Source organism: Nipponia nippon, unplaced genomic scaffold (assembly GCF_047370975.1).
Source record: "Nipponia nippon isolate SJK-2023a ecotype South Korea unplaced genomic scaffold, ASM4737097v1 scaffold_2, whole genome shotgun sequence".
NCBI lineage: Eukaryota > Metazoa > Chordata > Aves > Pelecaniformes > Threskiornithidae > Nipponia > Nipponia nippon.
The window spans coordinates 74,022,636-74,048,987 of NW_028262336.1; the positions used below are offsets into that span (position 1 = coordinate 74,022,636).

Sequence of the window (26,352 nt, forward strand, 5' to 3'; positions counted from 1 at the left end):
GAAGCAGGGATGGATGCCCCAGGAGGAATAAGGACACAGCCTGAGCATACAGGGGTGGGCTAGGAGAGCCACAGACCACCTGGAATTGAATCTGGCAAGGGATGTGATGGACAACAAGAAGGGCTTCTCCAAGTATATCATCAACAAAAGGAAGACTAGCGAAAATGTGGGCCTGCTGCTGAATGGGGCAGGCGACCTGGTGGCACAGGACATGGAAAAGGCTGAGGTACTGAACGTCTTCTCCACCTCAGTCTTTACTGGTAAGATTGGCCTTCAGGCCAGTGGGAGACCAGTGGGAAAATCTGAAGTGAGGAAGATTTACCCTCGGAGGAGGAGATCAGGCTAGGGAACATTTCAAAAAACTGGATTTACACAAACCCATAGGAGCTGACAGGATGCACTGACGGGTGCTGAGGGAGCTGGCCAATGTCACTGCAAGGCCACTCTTAATTATCTTTGAAAGGTCACTGCCATTGGGGGAAGTTCCCAAAGACTGTAAGAAAGTAAATGACACTCCTATCTTCAAAAAGGGCAGGACGGAAGGTCTGAGGAATGACAAGCTGGTCAACCTCACCTCAGTCCCTGGGAAAGCGATGGAGCAAATCCTCCTGAAAAAGATCTCCAAACACATGAAAGCCAAGAAGGTGATGGGGAGTCATCAGCATAGATTTATGAAGAGGAAATTGTGCTTAACCAACCTGACAGCCTTCTACAATGAGACTGGCTTGGTGAGTGAGGGGAGAGCAACAGATGTTGTTTCTCTTGACTTCAGAAAGGTTTTCAACACTGTCTCCCATTTCATCCTCATAGACAAATATATTTAGTATAGGCTAAATGGGAAACAGTGAGGTGGATTGTAAATTGGCTCAACTACCAGGCTCAAGGGTTGTGATCAGCAACACAAAGTTCGGCTGGAGGCCAGTCACAAGTGGTGTAAAACTCGGAGGAGTGGTTTACACACAAGATAGATGTGCTGCGACTCAGAAGGATGTGGAAAGGCTGAAGAAATGGGCACAGAGGAACATCATTAAGTCCAACAAAGGAAACTACCAAGCCCTGCATCTGGGGAGGAACAACCCCAGGCACCAGTACATGCTGGGGGCCACCCAGCTGAAATCGGCTTGGCAGAAAAGGCCCTCAAGGTCCTGGTGGACAAAGTTGAACGTGAGCCAGCAACGCGCCCTCACAGCAAAGGCAGTCGACAGTGTCCTGGGCTGCATTAGGAAGAGCATCACCAGCAGGTCGAGAGAGGTGATCCTTCCCCTCTACTCAGCACTGGTGAGGCCGCATGTGGAGCACTATGTCCAGGTCTGGATGCCCCAGTACAAGAAAGACATGGACATACTAGAAAACAGTCCCATAAAGGGCCCCAAAGATGATTAAGGGACTGGAGCACCTCTCATATGAGGAAAGGCTTTGAGAGCTGGGACTGTTCAGCCTAGAGAAGGGAAGATGCAGGGGGATCTCATCAATGTATATAAATACCTGATGGGGAACTACAGGTGGAACCAGACTCCTCTCAGCGGTGCCCTGTGACAGGACAGGATGCAATGGGAACAAATTCAAATATGAAAAATTCCATTTAAATATAAGTTTTTGGGTTTGTGTTGTAAGCATTATTTAACCATGGAGCAGGTTGTCAAGAAAAGTTGTGGAGTCTCCACCCTCAGAAACTTTCAAAAGCCAACAAGGCATGTTGGGGGGATCCAAATCCTGCAGGGGGATTGGACTAGACGATCTCCAGAGGTCCTTTCCAACACCAACGATGAATTCACATTTTAATCTAGGCTGATACATTCTTCAATGACTTTTTATACTCTCTGATGCACCACATGAATATTTGGAGCTCCCCGAGTACAATGATAGATGACACTGCCTTCTAATGTACTTCACATTTAAGCTGTACATAGTCTACAGCCACTTTCACAGTGTCTTTCCCCTTCCTTTTTACTTCAAATGACTGGGTCACCTAAGATAGCCGAGTAAAAATTCCTAAACTTCTATGTACAGAAATACAGACAGGGCATTTTCTGCTAGGTCCCAGGCTGCAGAATTCATTGACCTTCAATGGTCTTACAAGCTTTGCCTACAGTGCTCTAACTTTATCCACAATGCTCACCTATATGAGCACCCTCTGGACCCGAGCAACGCAGCCAGCTCCCCAGCCAGGAAGGAAAACCTCTTCTACACAATTTCAACCTGGGAGCAACCTGCAAGTGAACCCTACAGGTAAGAATTCATATTTCTGCCTCACTTTTGCTCTCTAGAGCCAACTGAGTATTCTTGGTCGTTTCTTGAGTGGCCTTGCAGGCACGTGTCTTTTCTAGTACTTTTTTGTTGTTATTGCCATTCCGGTGATTTTTCATTCACTCTGTCTGATTGTTTCAAATCTATATTAAACAAAAAATAGCTGGATTGTAAAGATTCTTTTCCGTTTAGTAGTCTAAATATGCCATTAAAATATTTTGTACATAGTTTTCTGCAAAAAGTTACCCTGAATTACAGGTCCCTGCCGCCTTCTCCTGTGACATTAGAATGCTAACATTTCAATTCTGTGTTTCCAAAGATGCTTCGTCTTGCTTTGAGGCTAATGCAATTCCAATTACAGCTTATTTAAAATCACAGGATATATATCCAACCGTTACTGAAGCACTAAAACATGAACCTCATCTTTCTCCTTTCTTCTTTAGTATATTGCCTAGAAATATTACATTCTCTAAATGGACAATAAATATTGCACAGTAGAAGCTAATTAGAATAAAAAAAAACAATCTCCCTTGCTTTAATTTCCAGATGGTATTCAAGTTCTGCAAGCACAGGAAAGTTTAACTAAAAATCACCTCATCTGAAACAGAGACTGGGGATACTACAAGAGAAAGAGTATTAAAAAGAAATGTTCTGTTTGGAGGTTTACTTTCTTGCATAACTTACCCTTTGTCCCTCAAAAAGTCTGGTCTTTGCTAATTTGCTAAATACAATAGCTTGGGGTAGTTATATACTGTACTGTATTGTGTTTCTGGTAGGCTTTTTACCCAGAGAATAACTGTATTGTCTATAACTATTGTATGCACTGCCCACAAGTCCACAAACCACATCTGCTTAATTATTCGTCCACTGCCAGCAATGAGGACAATGATTCTTTGATTTGCTGCCAGCAATTTTGTCTCCCAAGTCAGATCCTGCATGCTTGATTTATTTAACTTTATCAATACCACTCTACTTAAATTTATCAACTCTCCTGGTAGCAACCGTAAGAGATATCCAATACTGGTAAATGGATGGGCTGACTTGTCTGAACAATTTTCAGTAAGAGCTTAAAATATCTGAAAATAGAAAGCCCTCAATCTATTTTCTTCTGACTATAGTTACTATGCTTTTTCCTAATGATTCCCATTTTTTACTACTTTTAAACCCTGTTTTTCTAATAGAAAAATTGTATCATAGAGAGATTCAAGTAACTTGCCCATGACAGTGGGAGAGGCAAGAGAACTCTCTAGATGTGAGATTCATCTAACCAAAGTTCAAAAAGATATAGTCATCACTTTTTAGTCAGCGGGGATAGATGTCTATCTACAGAGGGGAGTTCTTTTTCATCCTCAGACAGGCACTAGTGGTAGATCAGATGAATGTGCTGTTTTTTCTCCACTACCTATAAAGTGAGACCAAGGTGGCTACGCTAGGCTCCGTTATCTAACTGCCTGACATCTAAGGTGGGGCAAGTTGAATCCTAATACAGGTTTCTTTTCAACTACCGATCTCTGAGGCAAAAGCTCTCTCTTTGCTTTTCTTCCTTTTCTTCCAAATTTCCACATGTATATCTGTCATCAAAGAGCTAAAACAGTGTATGTGCCCCTAGTTTCCAGGGGACATTGAAGCTTGTCAGTTTTATTTCTGCTTGGAAATACTAGGGGCAAATTTAACATATAATCAAGGCAGAGAACAGAAGTGGTATAGAGCGTCATTTGCTTCACTGTCTTGGATAGAAATACAGCATTAAAATAAGGGCATAAAGAAAAAAAGTGCTTCCTCCCATCAAGCAATAGTAATAATTTTATAAATTCTTATCTTTTACCAAAAAAAAAAAAAAAAGGAAAAAAAAGAGGCAAAAGAGAAAAGAAAGTATAAGCAAACAGCATTAAATCGAAGCAAAATAGGCATCAAAGAGCTTCTGTCAAAAAAAGGCAGCCATATATGCCAGCACTTACCATCACAGTCGCAGCTGCCGCAGCTGCCTGGGCTGCCACCGCAGCCTGGTTGGCTTGGTGTTGCGCCGCTTTGATTTTGGCCTGCAAATGTGCAGGAGGGTGAAAATACTTGCATTTCTCCCTCATGCAACGACCTTTTATGTAATCCATACACACGGTTACGGTGTTGTCGTTTGTGTCAATCATTGTGCTGTCTGCTGGATGCGCAAAGCGGCAATCAGTCTCTCCACGCGCACAGTTTCCCCGCTGGAACTCCCTGCACACCTACGTGCAAAACAACACGCGTTGCAGGGGAAGAGCTCGGCCCAACGCAAAAGGGCAAGGAGACCCCCACACCCCCAAAAGACAAACCTGCCCCCTTCCCTGGTTAGTTCAAGTTTTTCAGAGAATTCAGTTTAATAAACCCTTCAACTTCTCTCTGGGGGAGGGAAACGCATCTATTTTACCCTTACGTGCTTGGCTCCTCAGGTAGCTCTGCAGTATGGTGGCTAAATGAACTTGACAGGCAACAGAAGCATTCCCAAATGCCTTTCCTTTTCCCTGTCTAGAAAACACCTAGGAAGGATATTTACTGAAGTAACTGCCCCTGCAAAACTAGCTGGGAATCACAAAATATTCAGTCCCTTTCTGACTACACTTTATATTCTTGCAGCTCCACTGGTAGGGCAGGAGTTCCTCTTGCTGAGACCTGGGGAAGATATGCATCAGGTGCACTGTATTTTTTATGGAGTCTACAAACAAAATGGAGAGCCTCCTTAAAAACAATTTTCAAAAATGGGCAGAATGAACATGCTGATTTTCCTAAGAAGAAACGTGCTCCAGACATTAGTGCTTAGGCTTTTGGGAAAGGACATTCATTTCTGCAAGAGCCATTTGGCCTTCTCGTATACTTGGATCACAGACTCCACCGAGCCCAGCCATGTGGAGAGCCATCAACACCAGGGAGGCTCTGCACATAGCTGGGGGCTTGCCCCTTCAGCCTGCTGCAGGGCTTGTAACATTCGACATCTCCATCTGTAGCTCAAGGCTGAAGGGCTGTACCATTCCCCTAACATCGATCCATAAGGCTATAAAATTCCCCTAATATCAATGCATAAAAAGTGGGACAGAATTAATACTGGAATAAAAATGTGCTTGTTAGACATTTCATCAAGGCATACCTTCACAGGCATGTACGCTTGAGGTATTTTGGAGGAGATGAACTTTATGAAAGATGAAAATTCATGTTGATGTCTGTACATTAAATTTGAGCGAACACACTACCTTAAAAGTAACAGTGTTTAATTACCACTGGCTGCAAGTGTAGAAATCCTGCCTGGTTACAAGGTCTTTATTTGTATCAACTAAATTTAAGCATCCTTTCTAAAACAATAGAGTTTTTCCCCCCAGGATCTTTCACACAGCCCAACAGAGGATTGTATTTCTAGTCACGGCGGTGTCTACAGTACCTCCAGTTTATCAGTCCTGAGGAGTTTCTGGGTAGCAGTTGAACTGGGGACTGAAACCGGTGGACTTCCAGGAACAATGACTGGCGGCGTGGGCAGGATCTCAGTCGGGACTAAGCCAACTCCCGGTGTTACCGGCGTTAGGTAAGGAGCAAAGCTAATAGCTGTGTTCGTTCCTATTGTGGGACCCACTGGAAACGTGGGCTGCAAAAGGAAAACACAGACCAAGATGAAGAAAAACAACCCCTTAATCGAGAGCTTACTAGTTGTCTTTTGCGCGTGCTTTCTGGCGCTGATTCATTTTCTTAATGAAAAAATTTCAAACAGCTGGCAAAACACATGGCATACTCTCTTCTTTTAATCACGTAACACATTCCAGCGGCATACGAAGAACCGCCTTTGTAGCTCTATTATTGGAAAAGAGGCTGCCAATGCAAAGGAAGTCGTACTTTGAACCTGAATCTCTATGGAGGTCCAGCTTACATTGCAGGCTTATTTACACATCTAGAAGTAGAAATAACATAGACTTTATTGCTTTTTCTCAATACCTGTTTTCCTTGGGAAAACAGGCTATTTTTCAAAGTACCAGATTTCATAGGTGAAGCGTTATTAATTATATTAAAGCCATATTTCTAATAAGAGTATATATAATGAGCTCTTTGGCATGTAACTTCCATCTGTTTGCATGCTGTATTTTGCCACCTCCTGCAATTATATGTTACTATGGCTCACGCATCAAAAAACCTCACCTTTGCGAATGCTTGTGTGCTCGGCTGTCACCAGTGGCAAGCAGAATAAATATTATAATCTCAGTTGGACACAATATTTAGAAAGGGATTATTCAGGCTTAGCTAGAGTTCATCTTAGGAAAAAAATTTGATTGGAAGGAATGATAGGGGTCTAAAAATCTGTTTCATGCCTTCCTACGGCAAGTCAGAGAAGTCATGACCAGAAGAAAGAGCACTTGTGTGATGCTGAAACACAGGCCTGCCAAGGCAGAATGGTGGGCTTGTTACCACCAGCTCCATGGGGGGTGGAGGCAGAACATCACCACGGTCAGACCACGGTCAGACCTGGAAAGTGCTTTACTTCTGCAGAGCTGACATTTACCCCAGAGAGTGAAGCTATAATTATAAATGAGGAAAAACTATGCAGAAAAACAGGACACATCTCAGATTCGCTTTGTCAGAAATCAAGTTCCCAAATAAGCCGGCAGCTAGAAATGAACCACGTAACAGCAGAACACTAAGGAAAGACTTAAAAACACTTAACGAAGGAGGAGTGTCTTTCTCATCAAGGTGGCCTGCACGGCCTCTGTTGGAGAAGGGAAGGCAGCCACACACAGTATGTAGAAAATACACAAGAGAAAGCATAGGAGCTAGAAGGTTTATTTCTGTTTTGGTTTTGTTTTGTTTTGTTTTTTTTTTTCTTTGGAACCAATTACTAAATTATAAATGAATGTGAGTTAGTACCAAGAAGATGCTTTGAGCAGCAGATTAGCCAGGATACCCAGCTGTACGGAAATGGCATCTACCTGCCCTAGAGAGTTAAAAGTGAATAATGCTCTGTTTTTATCATAGATCAAAACTGCCTGATATCAAACACCCCAGTTTATATGTCAAGTATGAGCTAAATTCTTTAGAGCATAATAATGAACATTCATACGAAACAACGGTTCAACTATATTGAGGACAATACGTGTTATGTAAAATATAAATAACAGCTTTGTATCAGATATAATTTTAAGAATAAATCCACATGTCAAATGACTTCTATGGAATTTTCTTTCACTTTTTATCCATTTGGTCAAGGCTGAGTCATCTTAATCTGGTAATTTATGTGAGAGAGAAAAATAAAACCTGGCACTTTTATCACAGCAATCAGTACAGAAGGCATTACGTCAATGAAATTGTGAAGTTCAAATGATGAAATGGGTGAGTAGAAGAAAGTACGATTTTGCCACTTCAATTTTTCTCATAATACTAAGAGGTGGAATCTATTACTTCATCAAAACTTTTTCTGGTGAAAACTCAAGCAGTAAAGAAACAGGAAATATTAAAACGCATTATGCCAATATACCAAGATACATTTTGATGAACATCTACCAGACATTCAGGGACTCCTGACATGCAATTTTTGTTCACGTCTCCCACCTTACAGCAGATGTTTCAAGTGTAAGAACACATTTGAAAAAGGCATCTGGGGTGAGCTTCCTGTGACCAAATACAGATCTCTTCCTCTGAGATGCTTACGCTTGGCTCCTGTGATAGCCCGTAAAAAGACAACGGCACTTAAAAAAACAAATAATCTAATCCGAATGCAGAAGTCTGAAATAAGCCAAGTGAATAGTAATTAGAAGTGCCATCGTCTTTTGACAAACTATGAATGGACCTTGGAAGCCCAATGCAGAAGTTGATGCCAACACTCCAGATGCCTCAAGTTAGAGAAAGAAATCCCACCCCAGTGAGTGCCTTATACCAGGCATTCAGATTGAGAAAACATCATTAGCAGCCATGTGTGAAAAGTTTAATTCAGATTACTTGCCTAACCATGCTCTGGAAGTCTGGTACAATGAGGAGCTCAACTGCAAAGGCAGCCCAGAGCAATTGACAATTTTTCTGTATATCCAAAGACGCTGCTCATGCCTGCAAGACTCTAGTTTTATGTTACCTTCTGGATTTGCAGTGTCCCAGGCACCATACGCATTACCTTAAGATAAAACGCTGAGTTTGTAAAGTGCATGCTCCAGCAGTTCTCTGTCTTATTCTAGGACACTTCAGATTTCAATAGAGTAAGAAAATGCTACCCAGAATGACATTAACCTTTGTTCCTGGTACTGGGATTAAACACTGCTTAAAGCCACTCAAACCCATAGACTCTTAAGAGGGGAATTCTGCATTCCTATTCAAATAGCTTACTAGTTGTTGTTGTTATTATTATAATACTACAAATTTTCACCTCCAAAAGGATTATAGGTAAAAATCTTGCAAATTTAGACTAAACCTGGCATGAACTGAATGAAGGGAAAAAAACGAAAAAGAAAGAAAAAAAAAAAAGCAAATGAGTCTGGGATAAAAAAATATATCAAATCTACAGCAACACTCCATTGTATCTTCAAATGCAAATATAAATGAACGTATCTCTAGCATCTCAGCAGTTCCTTAAGTCAACAGATGGGGACTATTTTTATTGACACTAGTTTAGAGAACTTTTGCATGTCAATATAGTCTTCTGCTTCAACTTTACTTACCAATAACACCATCAGAGAAATATACTTACCACTGGCTGTAGTGGTGTCCCTGGAAACATGAACTGCATTTGCTGGGCAAGCATTGCTGCTGCAGTTTTTTGTTGGATTAAGTTGTTTCTGCCATTGATTTCCAGCTGAGTTTTTAAATGTGTTGGTGGATGAAGGTACTTGCAGTTCTCCCTTGTACAACGACCCTGGAAAAAGAAGTCACACTAATTGGTCTGCTGCTTTTGATGACCGTCTAATGCCTTCGAGCAAAATATTACACCATAAACTAAGCAAGAACTGATGAAATACAGGGTGTTTCCTGGGAACTATGTAGCAGGCTGGGAGGAGCTGACGGCCTTGAGCTCTGCCTCAGCCCGCTACCTCTGACTGATCATTAAGGTTATTAGCCATGAAAAAAAGAGAAAGGCTTTGAAAATAGGTGACGGCATTTTCATTGTAACGTACAGATCACTGCTACACAATTAATACTCTGAGTATTATACAGACTGCCTGAACTGTCTCTCATGGTATCTTGGCTAGAGTATCTGGTGTTACCATAACATAAATGTTTTTATAAATGACATTACATTATGAACAACAAATTCAAACCTTCTTTAAGAGAAATGCAGATTTTAAGCACATTATATTAAAAAAACAATTGTGTGTTCATGGCAGTAAGGATCTAAAGTGGCCGCTCTCTGCTTCTGTTCTCTCATACGTTCACCCTTATTCCAGTTCACTGCCTCCTGGCCTCCTGTTTTCATTACATCAGCACAACTTTGAACTATTTCCATTCAAGTATAAAAGAAGTCAAGCTGGTACTTTCGCAGCCTAAATTCAGAAGCAGTGCACGGAGCTAAATGTGAAGGTACACCGCAAAAAGAGAGCTCCCAATCAACCTGAAACCAGGTATTTTTAGACAGCTATGAGACAGTAAGAGACAATAAAAATATGGGTGGGCAATCACCTCTGAGGTGGCTTGTGTTGGAGCAGATGGACGTGGAGCACGCCTCTACAAGCAGTGCATGCCGACCAAAATGTAGGTAGAGCAGCGTAAGACGCGCTGGTACGTTTTTTGCCCAGAAAGGGAAATCGTAGGGTGCACCAGCAGGTTGTGCAGCTGCAGGGCTGAAGCTGCTGAGATCAGAAGCTCCTCGATGACATGGCTCACAAACAGCCACAAAGTTTTAAGAGCTGTGACCAGAGGACCTAGATTATTAGTCAAACTGCATTTGACACACTCAACTTGCAGAAGGTACGTTTCCAAATCGAGACATTTTTAAAAAGTGCTTTTTAAACTTTCCATTCACTGGTATAAGGGCTTTACAATTCGTAGCCAAGCCGGAATATCCTCCCATAGCCAAGAAAACATTAAGATCCCTATGCAAGAACATCCCACAGGACACACGTACACTGACTCTGTGTATGCATACCTGCACACACACACACTGCTACAAAACCTTCAATACGCTTCGAATGTCCCAGAACAACAGTGTTAATGTTATACTTCTTACTCAGACGCCAAAACACTGCTCATTCTGCCTCTAATCTGCTGTAAGGATGTAATAAATACGTACACAGGAGTAAGTTAAACATGTTCAGGAAGGTTCTCCTGCACCGAGGCCAACGGGAATGCAAACGGCTATTTCCACACTATAAAACCATTGAGAACAGCCCTTTCCTGAACTGTGCCTGGCCACTGCTCGACAGTATGGGAAACGGCAGAGGCCAGAAGAGTTCAAGAAAGCTAAAGATTTAAGAAAAAAAATGGTCTCGGTGCTCAGGAACACTTCTTGGTGCCGTTTTAACCTGCTAGTATAGATGCAGCCATTTTCAGGACATCATGCCTTCCTTCTGACTTCTGTTGTGCGAGTCGCTAATGCTGTCTGGTTTAATGAAGTACACAAAATGGATGTTACTTTGTCAGCTGGCATGAGCAGAACCAGAAACAGTCACGATCTGATGGGCACAGAAGAAGGCTGGCTCTTCCATTCAGGGGGAACAAGGCCATCACCTTCATAACGTTACATTGGAGCATGCTCAGCACAGGCAATGAGCATACACTTTTGCATTGGCTGATGAGCCCAACTAATTAAGACATTTCTAACTGAGATCTATTCAACCTTAATCTATTTTGTATATGAATGGTTCATACAGCAAATCTGAAAATTAAACCAGCAAAATCAAATCAAACTACTCTACCTGATGGAAATATCTACCTATGGAAACAAAAGTGCTCCTCAAATAAGGATTGAGAGCAACTCTCAACCACAGTGGCTTTTGAAGTACCTTAAGCCTGAAGAGTGCCTTCAGCCAGCCCTCCACTCTTACCTCTGAAAGCACACGACTACTATATACCATCACTTCAAGTTCTGCAAAGCAACCCACAGTGCACAAAAGATTGGTTATTTCAGAAAACTTTCCAAAATAATCCAACCATACAAAAATGTACTGTCCTCTCTAAACTTATTCATGTCTGTGCCTCATTTGCTAGTTTTTTTGAGCTCCTGGTTAGCAATGAACATATTATAAAAGAGCTGCGTGGCCCCGTCACGCTACTATAGAAAGCGCTGTAAACAGATCAAGCCTTGTTGAAATTAAATAACCCAAAATAAACCACAGTGGAATGAGCACTGAAAATAGTGAATTAATCCAGCCCTAGCTACCAAAATTAAATAAATTCTGAGACCAGCTTTCACTCTTTGGACCTACAATGGTTGCAGGAAAACACCTATAAGCAACTTTTCATTCTTTTTTTAACAAACGCTCCATGTCCCTGTGAACTCCTGATGAGATTAGTTTCAGAGAGGAACCAGGCTGATTCCCACCTACTGATCACTGCAAGGACAAAAATTCAAATTTGTAGTGTCATCTCAGTCAAACGGGACCCTGGATTTTTTTCTTTATTAAAAAGTCAAATATGAAGCCCAAGTGAGATGACAGCATGTATCAACCAAACAGTAGTACTAACAGGCAACTGTATTCAAGATGCAGGGGTATTCAACATGTTGGTTGGGTCAACGTCTACAATAAGAGTTCACTTTGGATTCTTGCAAAAAACTACAATGCGAGCAGGCAACCTCATAGCAAATACAGAGACAAAACCGAGTGCTTTAACTTTAGGATGCATCAGTATCAAAAACTCTTAAAACCACAGCAGTTTGGGAGCTGCTCCACAGACATTCAGTCCTGCCGGTGCACGGCAGCACAAACTCTCTCAGCAGGATGAGGCAGGCAGCAGGGAAAATAATTGCTTCATACAACTTTTAACCTGTTCCCACATATGAGTCAGAGTCCTGAAACTGAGGGCACAGACAGACTGGTTTGAAACTTGGTCCCTAGAAACTCCTGTCACCCGTGAAGCAAAGGTTATCGACATGCACATCACAAGCTGTTGTGCACTTCCCATGCGAGTTCACCCGAAAAAATCACTTCCAATGAGCTGTCTCCTTCTCTGCAATGGATAGTAGATTTCAGATTAAATTCCCAGCACTCTTGTTACTCTCCTCATCCTGCAAAGATGGTACCTACCTCTGACCTTTCATTTCTCGGCCTTTGTGCTCTACAGCTAGACGAGCCTAATGCACAGGGCCACGTTTCAGGCGGGTAATGGAAAATTTTAGCAGAAAAACTACTCTTCTACTGGGAACGTGCTGTGGCTTGCATCGGGGGTGTGCCACAGGCTTCATTCCAGTAAAGAAGTGGGAGAGGTAAAGGGTGCACCAAGGAGCTGGGAACTCAGAGGACTGCAGTGCTCATCACCCAGGCACAGCAATGAGAGGCTCCGCTTCTGCAGGGGCAATGGTCATGGGAGCTGCTACCTGACTGGCTTAATATCAAAACCACATCCCTTAATAAGCCATGTCACACCACTGACTTTTTTTTTTTTTAAATCAATAGGTTTCCCTATTAAGAACAATAGGTAGTTTGCCCAAAATCAATGGCATAAGACACACCACAGACTGGAGTATACTAAAAAGCTAGGTATGTGCTAAGAATTATAATTTTAAAATAAGTAAAATGAGGCGAGTGCAGAGGTAACACCCCGTAACTTTGCATATGAAGACACTAAGAACCCATTTCCTGTCTACAAGTTGTACGGCCACATCTCTGTCTTGAATATTTTATAAATCCACAGCATTCTTCAGTATTTTATTATTGCTCTAATAGTAACAACAATAATAATAATTCATCCAGATCCAGGCTGGGAATTGCTTATGCATAATAATGAGTTAGTTTTTACTTACTAAAATTGCCTTTATTTTTCATAAAAATAAGATGTTTGAATTAAAAAAAAGGGCGGGGGGGGGCAAAATAATGTTTCTTTTATCTCTTAAGCAGAGAATCAACTAATGCATCCACAACCATTTCACTCAGGTACTGAATTCTGCTTTTAAGATGGGGGTCAATACATATTCTTAGCATGCTTATCATAGAAGCCCCACTAGTAAATCTAACAGCCCCAATCTATACAGTCAATCCAAAACTGCTGTAAGATACTTTTCTGCAGCACAATGTAGTGGGGTTTTTTGGCAAAAGGAGAGGCTAATTCAGGTTGGAAGGGACCTTGAGAGGTCGCCAGTCGAATCTGCTCAGAGCAGGGTCAGCCCTGAGGTCAAACCAGGTTGCTCCAGCCAGGTCTTGGAAACCTCCACGGGTGAAGCCTGCACAACCCCTCCAAAATATCTGATCTACTGTGCTTGGCTGTCCTCACGATGATTTTCCTTATATGCAGTTTGAACCTGTCTAGTTTTGGCTTCTGCTGGCTGCCTCATGTCTTCCCACCATGCACAGCTATGAGGAGCTGGGCTGCACCTTTGGACAACCCCCTTGCCCTTGGAGGCTGCTCTTACAGGAGGAGCATCATCATGCAATGTCATCATGTTGTCTTCTGTGAGTGTGCCTGTCTCAGGTTTGAACCCTGAGGGATACATGTTAGGTTTTTTAAACCATACCAGCTAAATTACGACTCCCTCTAAGACTTTTAAGACTTTTAGGGACATGGTTTAGAGGTAGACCAGGCAGTTAGGTTAACGGTTGGACTCGATGATCTCAGAGGTCCTTTCCAACCTTAATGATTCTATGATTCTCTACGCTTTACCTCACACTTTGGGAAGGCAGCAGCCATGCCTACCTGCCATCCTATCAAAGTGGCAGTGTTATCCATCATTGAACCAATCAAATTATTTATATTTTCCTTAAATAGTTGAAATGGGGAAAGTCCAGCTTGAAGCTGAGCATACAAACCCAAAGTTAACTGAGGCAACTTATTGATACTATTAGTGGGAAACAACAGAGCATGCCTCCCCCACCTCACAGCACAGCCTAACATCTGACATGGGACACCCCATCACCTTTAAAAGGCAGGTTATGAGATGAGGAGCAGAAAAAGGGAGGCCTGCTTCCTTGCAGACGTCTGCCCCTTGTTCCTAACCCCGCTCCCCAGGATGCTTCCAGCTCCCCCCACCCACCTCTGTTCTCCCTAAACTCCCAGCTTCCTCCTGTACGCCACCTCCCTCCTTCCTTCTCCCCCAGAACACCCTCCCACCTCTCCTAACTATAGACCAGGAAACAACTCACACGATAAATATAACTTTCTGAAGCTGTGCATGTCCTGAAGGGCCAGCCAAAATGTGCACGCGGCTGGCAGACCACGCGCGGGAGCAGCTCAGTGCTCGCTCGCTCTAGCCTCTTCCTTAATGGGGTAGTAATTTGGCTCTCTCTATTCTACCCAGACACTGGTTTTTGCATAACCAGTAAGAACTTTGCGATACGTCTTCGAGATGTCTGCTTCTAGCAACTTCGCTTGAAACTGGCCAGGGTGTTCAAAAGTTATTAGGGTGAGAGGATGATGCTGGCAAAAATATGGATAGTGCAATTATGCAAAACCTGCTTCCTTAAGAAAACGAGCTAAAACTAACAAATGCAGATGAAATTGTATGATCTCTCAGGATTAAATATGCAGTCTTATGGGGAAAAAAAAAAGTTTATGACTTCCAAGACATGAATGGTTTTAGAAGGCATCTGAGCAACCAGTTCTACAAGGGCAAAAAGATTTTCTGGTTTCCAGCTAGACACACTGAGATCCAAACATTTGCTGGAGCTGGAAAAGACACACCAAAAAAAAATTTCTTTTAAAAAGTAATAATGGCCTGATGCCACAACCACCTCTCCTACTGGAAAAAAAAAAAATTGCAATTTTCTGTATCATGCAGCTTCAGCAAACTTGCACATGGTTGTAAAGATCAGATCCCATTTTAATAAACTAATGCGCTTGCAACTGTGGGCATGCTGGTTAGCTAGACATCACCTGCTTGATATTGATATTAGATACCTGAAGATATTACATACTGTTCAAACCTTGGCACAGCAAGACCTAGCACAGGCCACTGTCTGGGGCACTGGCAGCACACAGCAAGAAGAGCCACAGAGACAGCAATGTCAGCAGCTGTGGAGGTACCTAAGCCATAAATACTCCTCTGGAAGAGTTTCAGACAACAGCAGAAACTGTTTCTTCTCCTTTGGGATTCTTTCCCAGCAACCCCTCAGCAAATTCTGGTTGGGAACGTGTGTGGCCTCACCCAATCAATTTAACAATTTCACCATTGCATAAATCAGGACTTCTCAATTCCAATAAGCCTGGGCTCCCTGAGGCTAAAAATAGACCCAGTCAAAAGGAGGGCAGGGTATTTTGAGATACTTAAGCTTCTGCTCCTGCGCATAGACAGCCACGCTAACTCTACCACCCCAAAACATCTAGTTCAAATGTCATTTTTCAAATGCAGAAATAGCAAAAAGGAAAAAAAAAATCTAAAGAAAACACTGACTATGTATTCGTATGCAGAGAGGGATGATTCCTCTCGTTCTACAGGACTTGCATTTATGCGTTTCCCTATATATTTTAGGACAGGAAAGCTCAATCATCAAAAGGAACACTCAAGGAAAACCACTAGACTTCAGTTTGGACTGAATTAAAAAGTATTTTCCATCTAGTATCACAATGTGGGAATTCAATTTTCCTATGCAGGTCTATCTGCTTCCTAACTTCTCTCAGGAAGTAAAAAAACAGATACCACACCTCCATTAAAGTATTCCCTTTGCGCTTGCTGGGAATATGTACCATCTCCCACAATCTGTAGCACTACACATGCCCGTAGAGTTAAGCATATGTGCAAGGACTTAGGGGATTTAGTTAAGCCTGAAGAATGACTAGTCATAGATTTTTTTTTAAATGTAATTTAGCATTTTATTTCTTCCTTAAGGTACACAAAAAAGCTTCAAACGTTTTTTGAATTTTGTGTAATTTCACATGTAGAGTATGTTGACTTGCAAATATGCATGCTTATGAAAACACAGTTCCTTTAGCCTAAGTAGATTCCGATCTAATTTTATAGAAAGAAATGGAGATCAGAATAAGATCACTTATCTTGAAAATGAGACATACTTGAACTATTTGAGAGAAAGAAAAAGAATTTCAAAAGGACCAAACTGTACTAGTAACAGAAATATTAAGCTTTTGATGGAGAGTTCAAATGCCTCAAACTTCACTTGTTGCTACACACCTTACCAGCACACAAAGACTTAATGGAAAAAATGTATTTCAAAAAAACACAAGCATCTCTTATATTACACTTGAAATATTTCAGCTGTTGGATCTGTTTTCCTGGAAAAAAATCCAAAAACCAACCAAAAAAAAAACCAACTTAGAAACTTCGCTGAGAAATTAATTCTGTATTTCTAAAGCCACCTTGCAAGTCCGCCCACCGAAGTTAGTGAGTGTGCATACATATTTATACGCACCTACACACTTCCGTTTCAAGAAAAAGTAGAAGGCAAATTCACTTTCTTACTTTAAAGTAGAAAAGAAAGCAAAAAATTCTCAGGTGACTTCAGCTTGATGCGGTTTCCACCAAGCAAAGAAAATGCAGTAGCTGCTCTTCTAATGAGTTCAGTTATTTGTAAGAAACCAAAAGCTGGTAAAATAAAAATTACCATTTTATTCATAAAGTTTGAGAGCAAGAACTTCCTGTAGCCAACAGAAAAAATAAAAAAAAAAAAGAAGAAAAATGGAAGTCTTACAAAAAGATGGAATGTCGAAATGATGTAAGAGTCAACACTAAAGACTTAATAGGAGATATTTATTTAAATGGAAAAAGACAAAATGTTCTACTGAAGAGCACATTTGCAATGCACAAAGAGCTCAGAGTCTCTCAAGATGCTCTTTCAAACAAATGTTGAGAAGGATGGCTATAGAGAATGGTTTAATAATTTGCCTTGCAATATCAAGGGAAGTGTACTCAATATTAAATTGCTCAGAAGAGAAAGAACTCAAACAGATATTGCAGACACCAAAAAAAAAGACACTTATGAAATTTTAAGTCATTTGACACACATCCTCGAGATTACTCTAACAAATAAGACAAAGAAAATTCAGACAAAGAAACAACAATTTAAATGAATATAAATTTATTTTATTTCTCTGTTTACTGCCTTGAAAATAATTTGAGAATAATAGGGAAATAAAGATTATTTCTTCCCCAATTACATAGCTCCTTTTCTTTTTCTTTTCCCATTTTCCCCCCTCACTAGCATTCAAAGGCTAAACCAGTTATTTTTATCTTAGCTTCATGTTTGGCTACCGGCATCGATCAGTACATCACAAGCAACTGTGGACAACCCTTGAAATAAACCTTCACTCTAATGCACACAGGCAACTTTCATGGAATGAAAGGCAGCCAGTGTGTAGTATAGGGGAAGACCCCTATGGAACAAACATGAAGAAAGCAGAGAGAAGCATTACCTCGTTTAGTTAAAATTCCTCAAATGTCTGATTTCTATTACATGGGTGGCGAGACCCTTCACAGGATGCAAAGTCGCCTTGTGCAGGGCTCTAACAAACGTACAGCTCCTCCCATGGAAGGACTAGATGCAGCCTGCCATGCGACTCAAGATGGGTTGCAGTAGCAGAGCAGTGATTTAAGCCCTCCAACTCTGCCCGTTTGCAGATTCCTGCATTATAGAAAAAATATCTGAAACCATTATGGAGTCTCACGATACAGCATTACACACGGTTAACTGATGGCTGAGCAGTTTTAACGCACCCACTCATCACAAGGATCGAGTGTTTTCGTGGAAGACAGAAGAGAGCTGTGTAAATTGCAGGTGGGACCACACGGTAACTCAAGGTGACATGGATTTTTTGCTGGTAAACAACATACCCCACCATTAAGTTTAACTTGACTGAACTGTAAAAGAAGATAAGAGCTTGGAAAGAGGCAATTTTCTTCAGCTTTTCTCGATATCTCAAGAGCAGACAAAAATAGCCATTCCAGAAGTAATGCCAGTAGAGGAAGGTAAGTTGTTTGACTGCAGGTCAGCTGGCAAGAGAAAAGGCAACAGCGGTGTAGCAGAACAGCAGAAGACCAAGCAAGAAGATGGGCATGGCATGGTGCCACTTCCTGGCGCACCTCTTTCCTCACCTCCTTTACAATTCCCGTGAAAGCCTTCAAGCAGACGTATGCTGACTTTAATGCAAGCTTGCTCGTACGAACAGGACTGAGATTAAACTCCCCTGGCTTGGAAAAAAACACTTTGTAGTGAAAAGGTAAAGATAACTGCAGAACTGACAGTCAAGCCCTGAGACACCTTATTTCTCTCTTGGTGGCCTGTGAAGAAAGCCACCATGTCTCAGCACACAGACTATACCCTCTGACACCTATACCACACATCCTCCACTGTGATCAGGTCAGAAAAGAAAGAGCAAGTAGTCAGAAGAGGTCTTTGCTTCTGGGATGCTCGTGAGCCCAAACAGTGAGCAGCCCAGCAAGGACCAGGGTATGGGCTGGTACGCCTGACAATGGTTCCCTCAACAAAGCAGCGGACATACTAACGTGCCTCGGAAAAAGCCATAAAATCAGTTTTATGGCATAAAAAAGGAGCAGGAGACATGCCTTGGCAATGAGAAGCCTGGCTGACCGAATCAGAAAGAAACGGGAGGAGAGTGCTCTAAAATTGACCACGTTAGCCTCCTACAGCGAGTCACCTGCCCAAGGGAGCCTTGAGAAGATGCTTCATTTGAGAGCTGCAGTGAATCAAAAGAGATTTGGAAAAGGCCCATTGTTTGGAGGAGTCCCACCATATGGAAAAGGTCATCAGCCCAATGTAGCAAGTCCCTTACATACCAAGGATCCCACTGGTGTGCTATGGAAAAGGCCGGACCTAATGTACCAGGAGCAAGTGACCACCTTGGCCACCAGCATGCCACAGCCCCCAGCTCTGGAGCTGGATGCCCAGCAGCCATGAACTGCTATGAGGGTGACCTGATCTGCCATCGGCGAGTCCCCCTGCCCCTCTTTGCGGGGATGCTTTCACTCCAGCCAGGCCACCCCACGCCCCTGTGTGCGCCGAACAACGCGCCGGGGCTCCCAGTCCAGCTGGGGCTTGCTGGGACTCCTCCTTATTGGGGATTTCACACTTCCTTGGCCAATCGCTTTACAATCAAAAGGAAAAAGCAAGGGCCGAGTTAAACACACAAATTGCCAAGGACACCTTACGTAATTGCAGAGGTGAAAAGTACACTGTCTTGTCCCTCTGCGGAGGAGAAGTGTTCACCCGCCCTCAGCGGCAGCGCTGGAACCGCAGCTGCGTTATTAATAAATCATCGGCTTCGCTCCCAGGATGAGCCAGCGAGGGCTGGAGTCTGACACCAGCTCTCAACTCGCTGGAAAGTTGACAAAAACACGCAGAAACTTCTCAGTGGTTTAGAAACCCCATGTATTTGGAACTGCATTAAAAAACACAAATTGAAGAAAAAACTCCTGAAAATGAAAATATATTTGTGTTTCCAAAGAAGAATTACATGTAAAATCCCCCATACTATCTATAACCGCATGAGAAGTGGCAAACAAATTATTGAGATGAAAAGACACCATATCACTACAGGACCACCTCCAGAGAGCAATCAAGTGTGCCAGACCTGAAAAGCAAAAGGTAAGCAGGCAACTCTCCTAGCCTTTTCCATACCCAGTCTATGCTCCTCCTCTTCTGGGAACTGGTTTTGTAACATCAGTGATACGTTTCAGTTTCTGTCTCTTCTTGAAGCCTGACACACCTCGGATTTCCCTCTTCAGGGAATGGGGAAACCAGCACTAGGAGCAGGAGGGGCAGTGAGACCCCTGCCCTGAAGCAGCAGGACATGAGAGTTATCAGTGAGAAATACCCAGAGAATCAACAAACTAGATCAGCTTAAAAAAAGAAAAGGGAGGGGAGGAGGGTGGCAAGAGGTCCAGAAATTCAAGCAAGAGGAAAGAATGAAGCCCTGGCATCCCAGTAACCCAAAAAAACCCTTTTCTTTTTGCTGAACGGCTATCTATGCCCTTCCACCCGGTATTAGGAAGCTTCCAGAAGATCTAGCAAAAATAGGAAGAAGTATAATGCAGTTACATTTATCTCAAATGGTAGCTTACAGAATTAGGCAGCTAAATCACAGTTATGAGAAAAGATAAGACACATTAGGATGTCTTACCACCTTCCTTGAATGCTGTATTCATCTAAGTACTAGAATATGTGATTGTGGTCTTGAGAGTGCTTATACCTTCTCAATACTGTGTTGAAGGAGCAGATAATTATTCTCTTCCTTAAGACAGATTCAGCACTGACTAAATAAAATTCTAGGTTAATCTCAAATTAAAATACTGCCTCTAGGTTTTCCAAGGCGTATATCCGTGACTTTCAGTGGAACACACACACTGAGCTCCCTACCATTTATTATACTGCAACGACATTGTTAGTGTATTCTGATGTCCATGGTACCTGTCTTCATCAGTGTTGTGAGTAGATGCAGTGATACCAATCTCAACTACATGACCGCAGCTACTATTTTACACAGCCTCCTTTCCCAGACAGCGAATAGGCAGTCGAATGGTATTTCTTTCAACCCTGACAGTCAGTGGGTAGTAGTACTCTAACGCACGTTCATCTATATCCTGGCCTGCATGCAAGCTATTCATTTCCTTTTGGGCCTATCCATAGGGCTGGCACTATAGGATCACATTAGGAATGGCTCCGTTAAAATTATTAATGGATTTCTCGGTCTTCTTGTGAGACTAGACAGCATCACTCCCACTCTACACAGAATAAACTGAGACCAAATATGGTTAAAGAGCCGAGAAGTGCCTGCAGTTTTTGGCTGCAGATCTCTGCCCTCCTTCCACTTTGCCCCTGCATCGGCGTGGCCCATGCAGGTGCTCCACTAGACTCCTACTGCTCTTGGGTTTTGGGAGTCCAACCACCTAAGGGCTAGTGGTGAAGATGCCAGTTTCGGGGACTCGCTCGCTGGTCTCCAGAGGAGCAGTGAACGCCTGACCAGGAGGCCACCTCCTGCCAACTCTGCTGCTGTCCACCTCGCTTACTGCACCAGCACCCTCTGGATGGAGACCTGACCCCTTCCACATGCCATCCCCTCTCCAGAAAGCTGTGACGTTCACCCACTGAGGCAGGGGAAAATACAGGGCTGGAAGAGAGCGCACGTTAACGTTACCTGGACAGCACATCTCCAACACACTTTCCTCAACTCTTGGCTCCCACCAGTTCACCTGGGTGAACTCCCACCTTATCCTAGCTCTCCTCTTCCTCTGCCTTTCCTCACCTTCGGCACCGCCTCTTCCCCACTCCCGGCACCAGCACCTGACACCAGACAGAGCAAACGTGGAGAGAGCTGCCCTCGGTCCTTGGTCTGAAGCCAGCTCAGTGCGCACGGAGCCTGGCTGATCGGCACGCCAGTCCGTGCACGGCCTCTGCTAGGCATGCATAGATGGCGAGTTTTCACACTTACAAAATGACTAAATTTCGGTGAAATTTCACAGAAATGGCATAAGGCAAATTACTGATATCAGAGCAACCCTTCTGCTGCTAGATCTCGAGGTTCAGCTGTAAACAATGAGAAATCAAGTTTATTATTGAACCAGTTTTAAGAAACACTTAAGAAGTAAAAACAAGGTATTTATGTCTCAGCTGTTTCTCAAAAATGGTTGAAGTGTTTCACTGAAACTTTAAATAAACACTCTGAGTCAGTCACTCATATGTTTCAGCCCAGATAATTGCATTTTGAGAGACTTAAAAACCACAGAAAAGGCGGATATTATTTGGAAAGTGGTGGCCAAGATTAAATCTAGGTGATGATGATGGCACACTGTTGGTAATAAAACACTCACGTGTGCCCCATCAACACACCCAACCGAAGGCTAATGACGGCAGGAACTCCAAGCGCTTATGGAGAAATAAAAGTATTTAAACAGTGACAGCAAACAAAACATTCAGTAACATGTTAAGAATGAAATCTGCTGGACCATTTGTCCAGAAATACTTTCATGCAAGTAGTCATTACACGTCCCAGCTGATGCACTCCACAGACAGAATAAAGAGTTACCAAACAGCGTTTTGGAGAATATAATGCCTATAAGCATATAAATACCATTTCAAGGTAAATTCTTTGTTGTATTTCAAATTGCATTGAAAGGGATCATGTACTAGTGTACCAAGTCCTTCCAGTGTCACAGCAAAGCCCTAATCATAGAATCATAGAATTGTTAAGGTTGGAAAAGACCCTTCTGATCATCGAGTCCAACTGTTAACCTATCACTGCCAAGTCCACCACTAAACCATGTCCTCAAATGATCTAATGATCTATGCAGAAAGAAAAAACGTCATGAACATTTGACTTGAATAAGGATTTCTTCTCTGATTAGTTTTTTTCAGCATTTTGAGGATGATACCTTCCCACCCTAACTCTTAGCAGGTAAAAGAAGTTCATCAAGTACTGACAGGCGAGATCTACTATAAAATGCGCAAACCCACTTGGATAAAGGAACCACCTTTGTGACTTGTTCTTCCTTCCCCTTAAAGTTTTTACAGGAGACGAACAGGCTCTCCTGCAAGAGTGACAAACTGACTGCTTTCAGCGTTTGTCTCCTGGAAGCCTTCACAGGTTTGGCACCGCTCTCATCTGTTTCTCAGGAGAAACTAACACAGGCTCTGAAATACTGTTCTCCAAACAGGAACCAAAGGACTGCAGAATTTATGACTTTCCTTTGTGGGTAAAGTGTTTTCAGTGCCTGCACCTTATCTGAGCAGCAGTCACAAGACGGAGATTCCCATCAAACATCTTTTTGTCAAACGCTTCCCTTTGTTTGGGTGCCAAGGAGGAAGAGACAGGATGCGGTCAGAAGCCAAGGGCACAGCCAAGGCTTCCATCACTGCTCTTTATGCCAAAGTGGCAACAAGAACCAAGTGAGAAACCCTAGGTGAAGCTTACACCACCTGCGGTTGACAGACCTTCTCCCTCTTTGATCCTGAGCAGGACTGGAGAGAACAGAAGCGCTGAGAACTTTCCTCTCTGGAGCAGGAAGGAGGAGAAGACCACAACCACCAAGTCGTCAAAACTGCACACAGACTTTGAGAAGGTATCCGGCTCATCACCTGGCCTGGCAGCGCGGCTGAACCATGTCTTCATCATTCCCAGGAGAATTATTCATCACAGCCACACCGCAGGACTTTGGTTTAAATATTCTTTATAAATGTCATGAGGCTGAAGAACTTATTAAACTAAAACTCCACAAACCAAAACAAAGTTTTATGGAAGAAAAAAATGCATAATGATCTCATGCTTTTCACAAGAGTGGCTCTTTCACAGCCAGGAACCATGAAGTATTTGTTTCTATTTTCTATTTTTATTTGTCTGATATGCACACCATAAAGTGATTGCAATTGCCATGGCACGTCAAATTCAATCTGAAGGACATTCAGGTTAAAATGTAGTATGGTACGAAATGTTAATTATAATTGAAACAATCTTGATTCAGATTTTTCAAAAAGCCTTTGTAATTGCAGACAGTCTGGAAAAGAAGTATTTAAATGGCCAAATCAGTGTTTTTTCCCATCCTGCTGCTTTTCAGCGAAGAAAAATTGTGATGGATGAGTACCATTCATCAGGAGAAATAGTCAAAATATGAGATCACTAACCAGCATCTAGACAGGGTTTAACCAACTCCCTTGTTTAATCATTGGGGATTCAGTGTCTGGATGGAGAGAGGGCGGGAGGGAGTTTAGACGATTCTACAAATTTAACACTAACATACTAAAAACATTTTAAAACATTTTTACTATTTTAACCAGCCTGTAGTACCTAGCAATATTCATCATGGGTTTCCAGCACAGCAGAGAGAGGACTCTCTCAACCAACAGTGACGGCATGAACATTGGCGTATGTAGCTATTTTGCCATGTTAGCAAGACAAAGACTAAGTTAGGTTTTCTTTGTCAAATGTAATGTAAAATCATGCCCAAAAGATACAGCTCCTGATACAAGCCGTCATTTACCACCTACCACTCATTCACAAGGCAGCCTACAAAATTTCACTCTTCAGGCTATTAAATCCCTATGCTATACTACTTAGTAAATAAATAAAACAATGAAAGCAAAAAGAAAGATCTACTTTCAAAGACATTTTCACATCTTTAGGCCAGTCTTGGGGGCACATAAGCTGCTCTGTAGGGCTAAGTATCAGGCTACCAACAAACACAGTATGGGAACCTAAAACTCATTAGGGATCCTCTGGAAGACCTATGAGCCAGATGGAGCATCTTCATACAAGGGCAAAGCTCTGACCCTAAGCACTGCCAAATGGATCACAAGCACACAGATAAAAGATGCAGGAGGCTGGAAGGATTGCACTCCCCTCATTGGTAGGCAAGCCGCACACTACAGGATATATGGATTATATATATAGGCAGACCAACCACATACAAAAAGTGAGATTTTTATAAGGGTACCTGTATAACTCCAAAGATATGGCCTCTGATGCAGAGATTGCTTTGGATAGGAGTTAACCACGAATGCACCCCAAGCATGTCATTATTAGCTTTACAATTATTTAGTTCCATTTGTTTTCGTAGATTTTTAGATACCTTAAAAACAAACTAATTAGAAGTATCTTGCCTTCCTACAGAAGATCATGTGGAATATAGTAAATAATCTCAGTCTTCTTTGGCAAGTAACTTCAGTAGAAAGGCAGGAACTGCCAATAGGGAAGACGTCTTTTAATGAATTTTAAACTGACATTAAGACTACAGCAGTGCTGTTAACGTGTTTAAAGAAAATTGTCTCCTCCAGTAGATGTCACCGGGCTTTTTATTTATTTTACTTTACTGTCCCACACTGAAAGCCCAGTGTTTCATCAGCAAGTATTTATCTGAGTTCTTCTCAGCAATGGTAGTCCCAGTATCAAAGTTCCAGTGAATAGAGAATGCCAAATTAGCTTTAAATGTCAACTCTGCTTTGAGATTTTAAAGGTATCGAGGCCTCACTCGAAGGTTCGTCATATGTACAGCCACCCACCACCCTGTAGACCATGCTTTATTAGTTTTCCCATGCTATAATCCTGAGAACAATGAAATAGAGAGACAACAAAGAATGGGGATGCATGCCTGAAGGATTCCCCTGGCTGGCTGTATTTAACAAATAAAGCGTTCAGTTTTAACTAGTTAAGGAACGTTTGATTAGCATATCATAGCAAAACCAAAGGAAAGGTAAGAGCTATGAAAAACCTTTTCAAACATCAAAGAGAAATGAAACAAGCTTATAAATAGAGCTGCCTGCAAGCAAACAATTTCTGGAATGTACTGGGGGAAGCAAAGGAGAATCCCACAACAAAGGAGATTGCAAAAGCCAACCCAGTTTAACAAGTGGAATTACCAGTTTGGAGACTACAGGGAAACAATGAAAACCAGCAGCAAGTCTGATACAAAGAACTTTTCTCAGCATTTAACAAAAACCGCAACCTAAAGGCCAACATAAAGGTAATTAAATCACTAGGTAATTAAATATGGCTCTTTGGAAATACAAAGCCTTACACAGAGTTGTTAACTACTCATGGAGTACTAGAATTAATGAGGAAGTAAAGGTCTCTCAGAGTAAAGCTGAATAATTTCAGGTACATCCGATCATAGCTGGAAAATGTTAAGCTATTTGAGTACCAGACAACAATTTATATATCATCAAACAGCTGTCTGCCAATTTATCACGTACTTCTTGCAGACACACAAGGAGCTGTTAACATACGAAGACCTCTAAAACATGATTCTAATGCTTTAAATCTACCTTTTATGCTTGCTATTAAAAACAAACTCTCACACACACTAGATCCTAGATGTACAATGAAGTGCTTTTCAGAGATCTCTCACTGCGGCTAAGAGGACAATGACAACCCTGCCACGATGGAAATGTGATGGCTACCACTGCTCTCCAACACTCTAAAAAACCCCACAAACCCCCTAATGCTGTAGGGGAGTACGGGTAATTGAGCGTTCCCAATCTAGGAATGAGAGAGTCATTTTGCGACATTTCTCCGTGCCCATGCATGGCCCAAGCAGGCACCATGGCTCATGGATCCAAGCAGCGAGCTGTCTAC

General features: G+C 42.2%; 1 protein-coding gene across 10 annotated transcripts in view; it reads right to left on the reverse strand.

Annotated features, from left to right (window-relative positions):
- MBNL2 (muscleblind like splicing regulator 2) overlaps positions 1-26,352 on the reverse strand; it is a 111,663-nt gene that overhangs the window by 26,186 nt on the left and 59,125 nt on the right. For all 10 annotated transcript variants that reach the window (XM_087756722.1, XM_087756725.1, XM_087756724.1 and 7 more), the window contains exons 3-5: positions 8,930-9,094; positions 5,654-5,854; positions 4,206-4,469 (exon numbers count right to left, since the gene is read on the reverse strand). In XM_087756722.1, the coding sequence (XP_087612848.1) occupies positions 4,206-4,469; positions 5,654-5,854; positions 8,930-9,094 (630 nt within the window). The remainder of the gene's footprint in view (positions 1-4,205; positions 4,470-5,653; positions 5,855-8,929; positions 9,095-26,352) is intronic.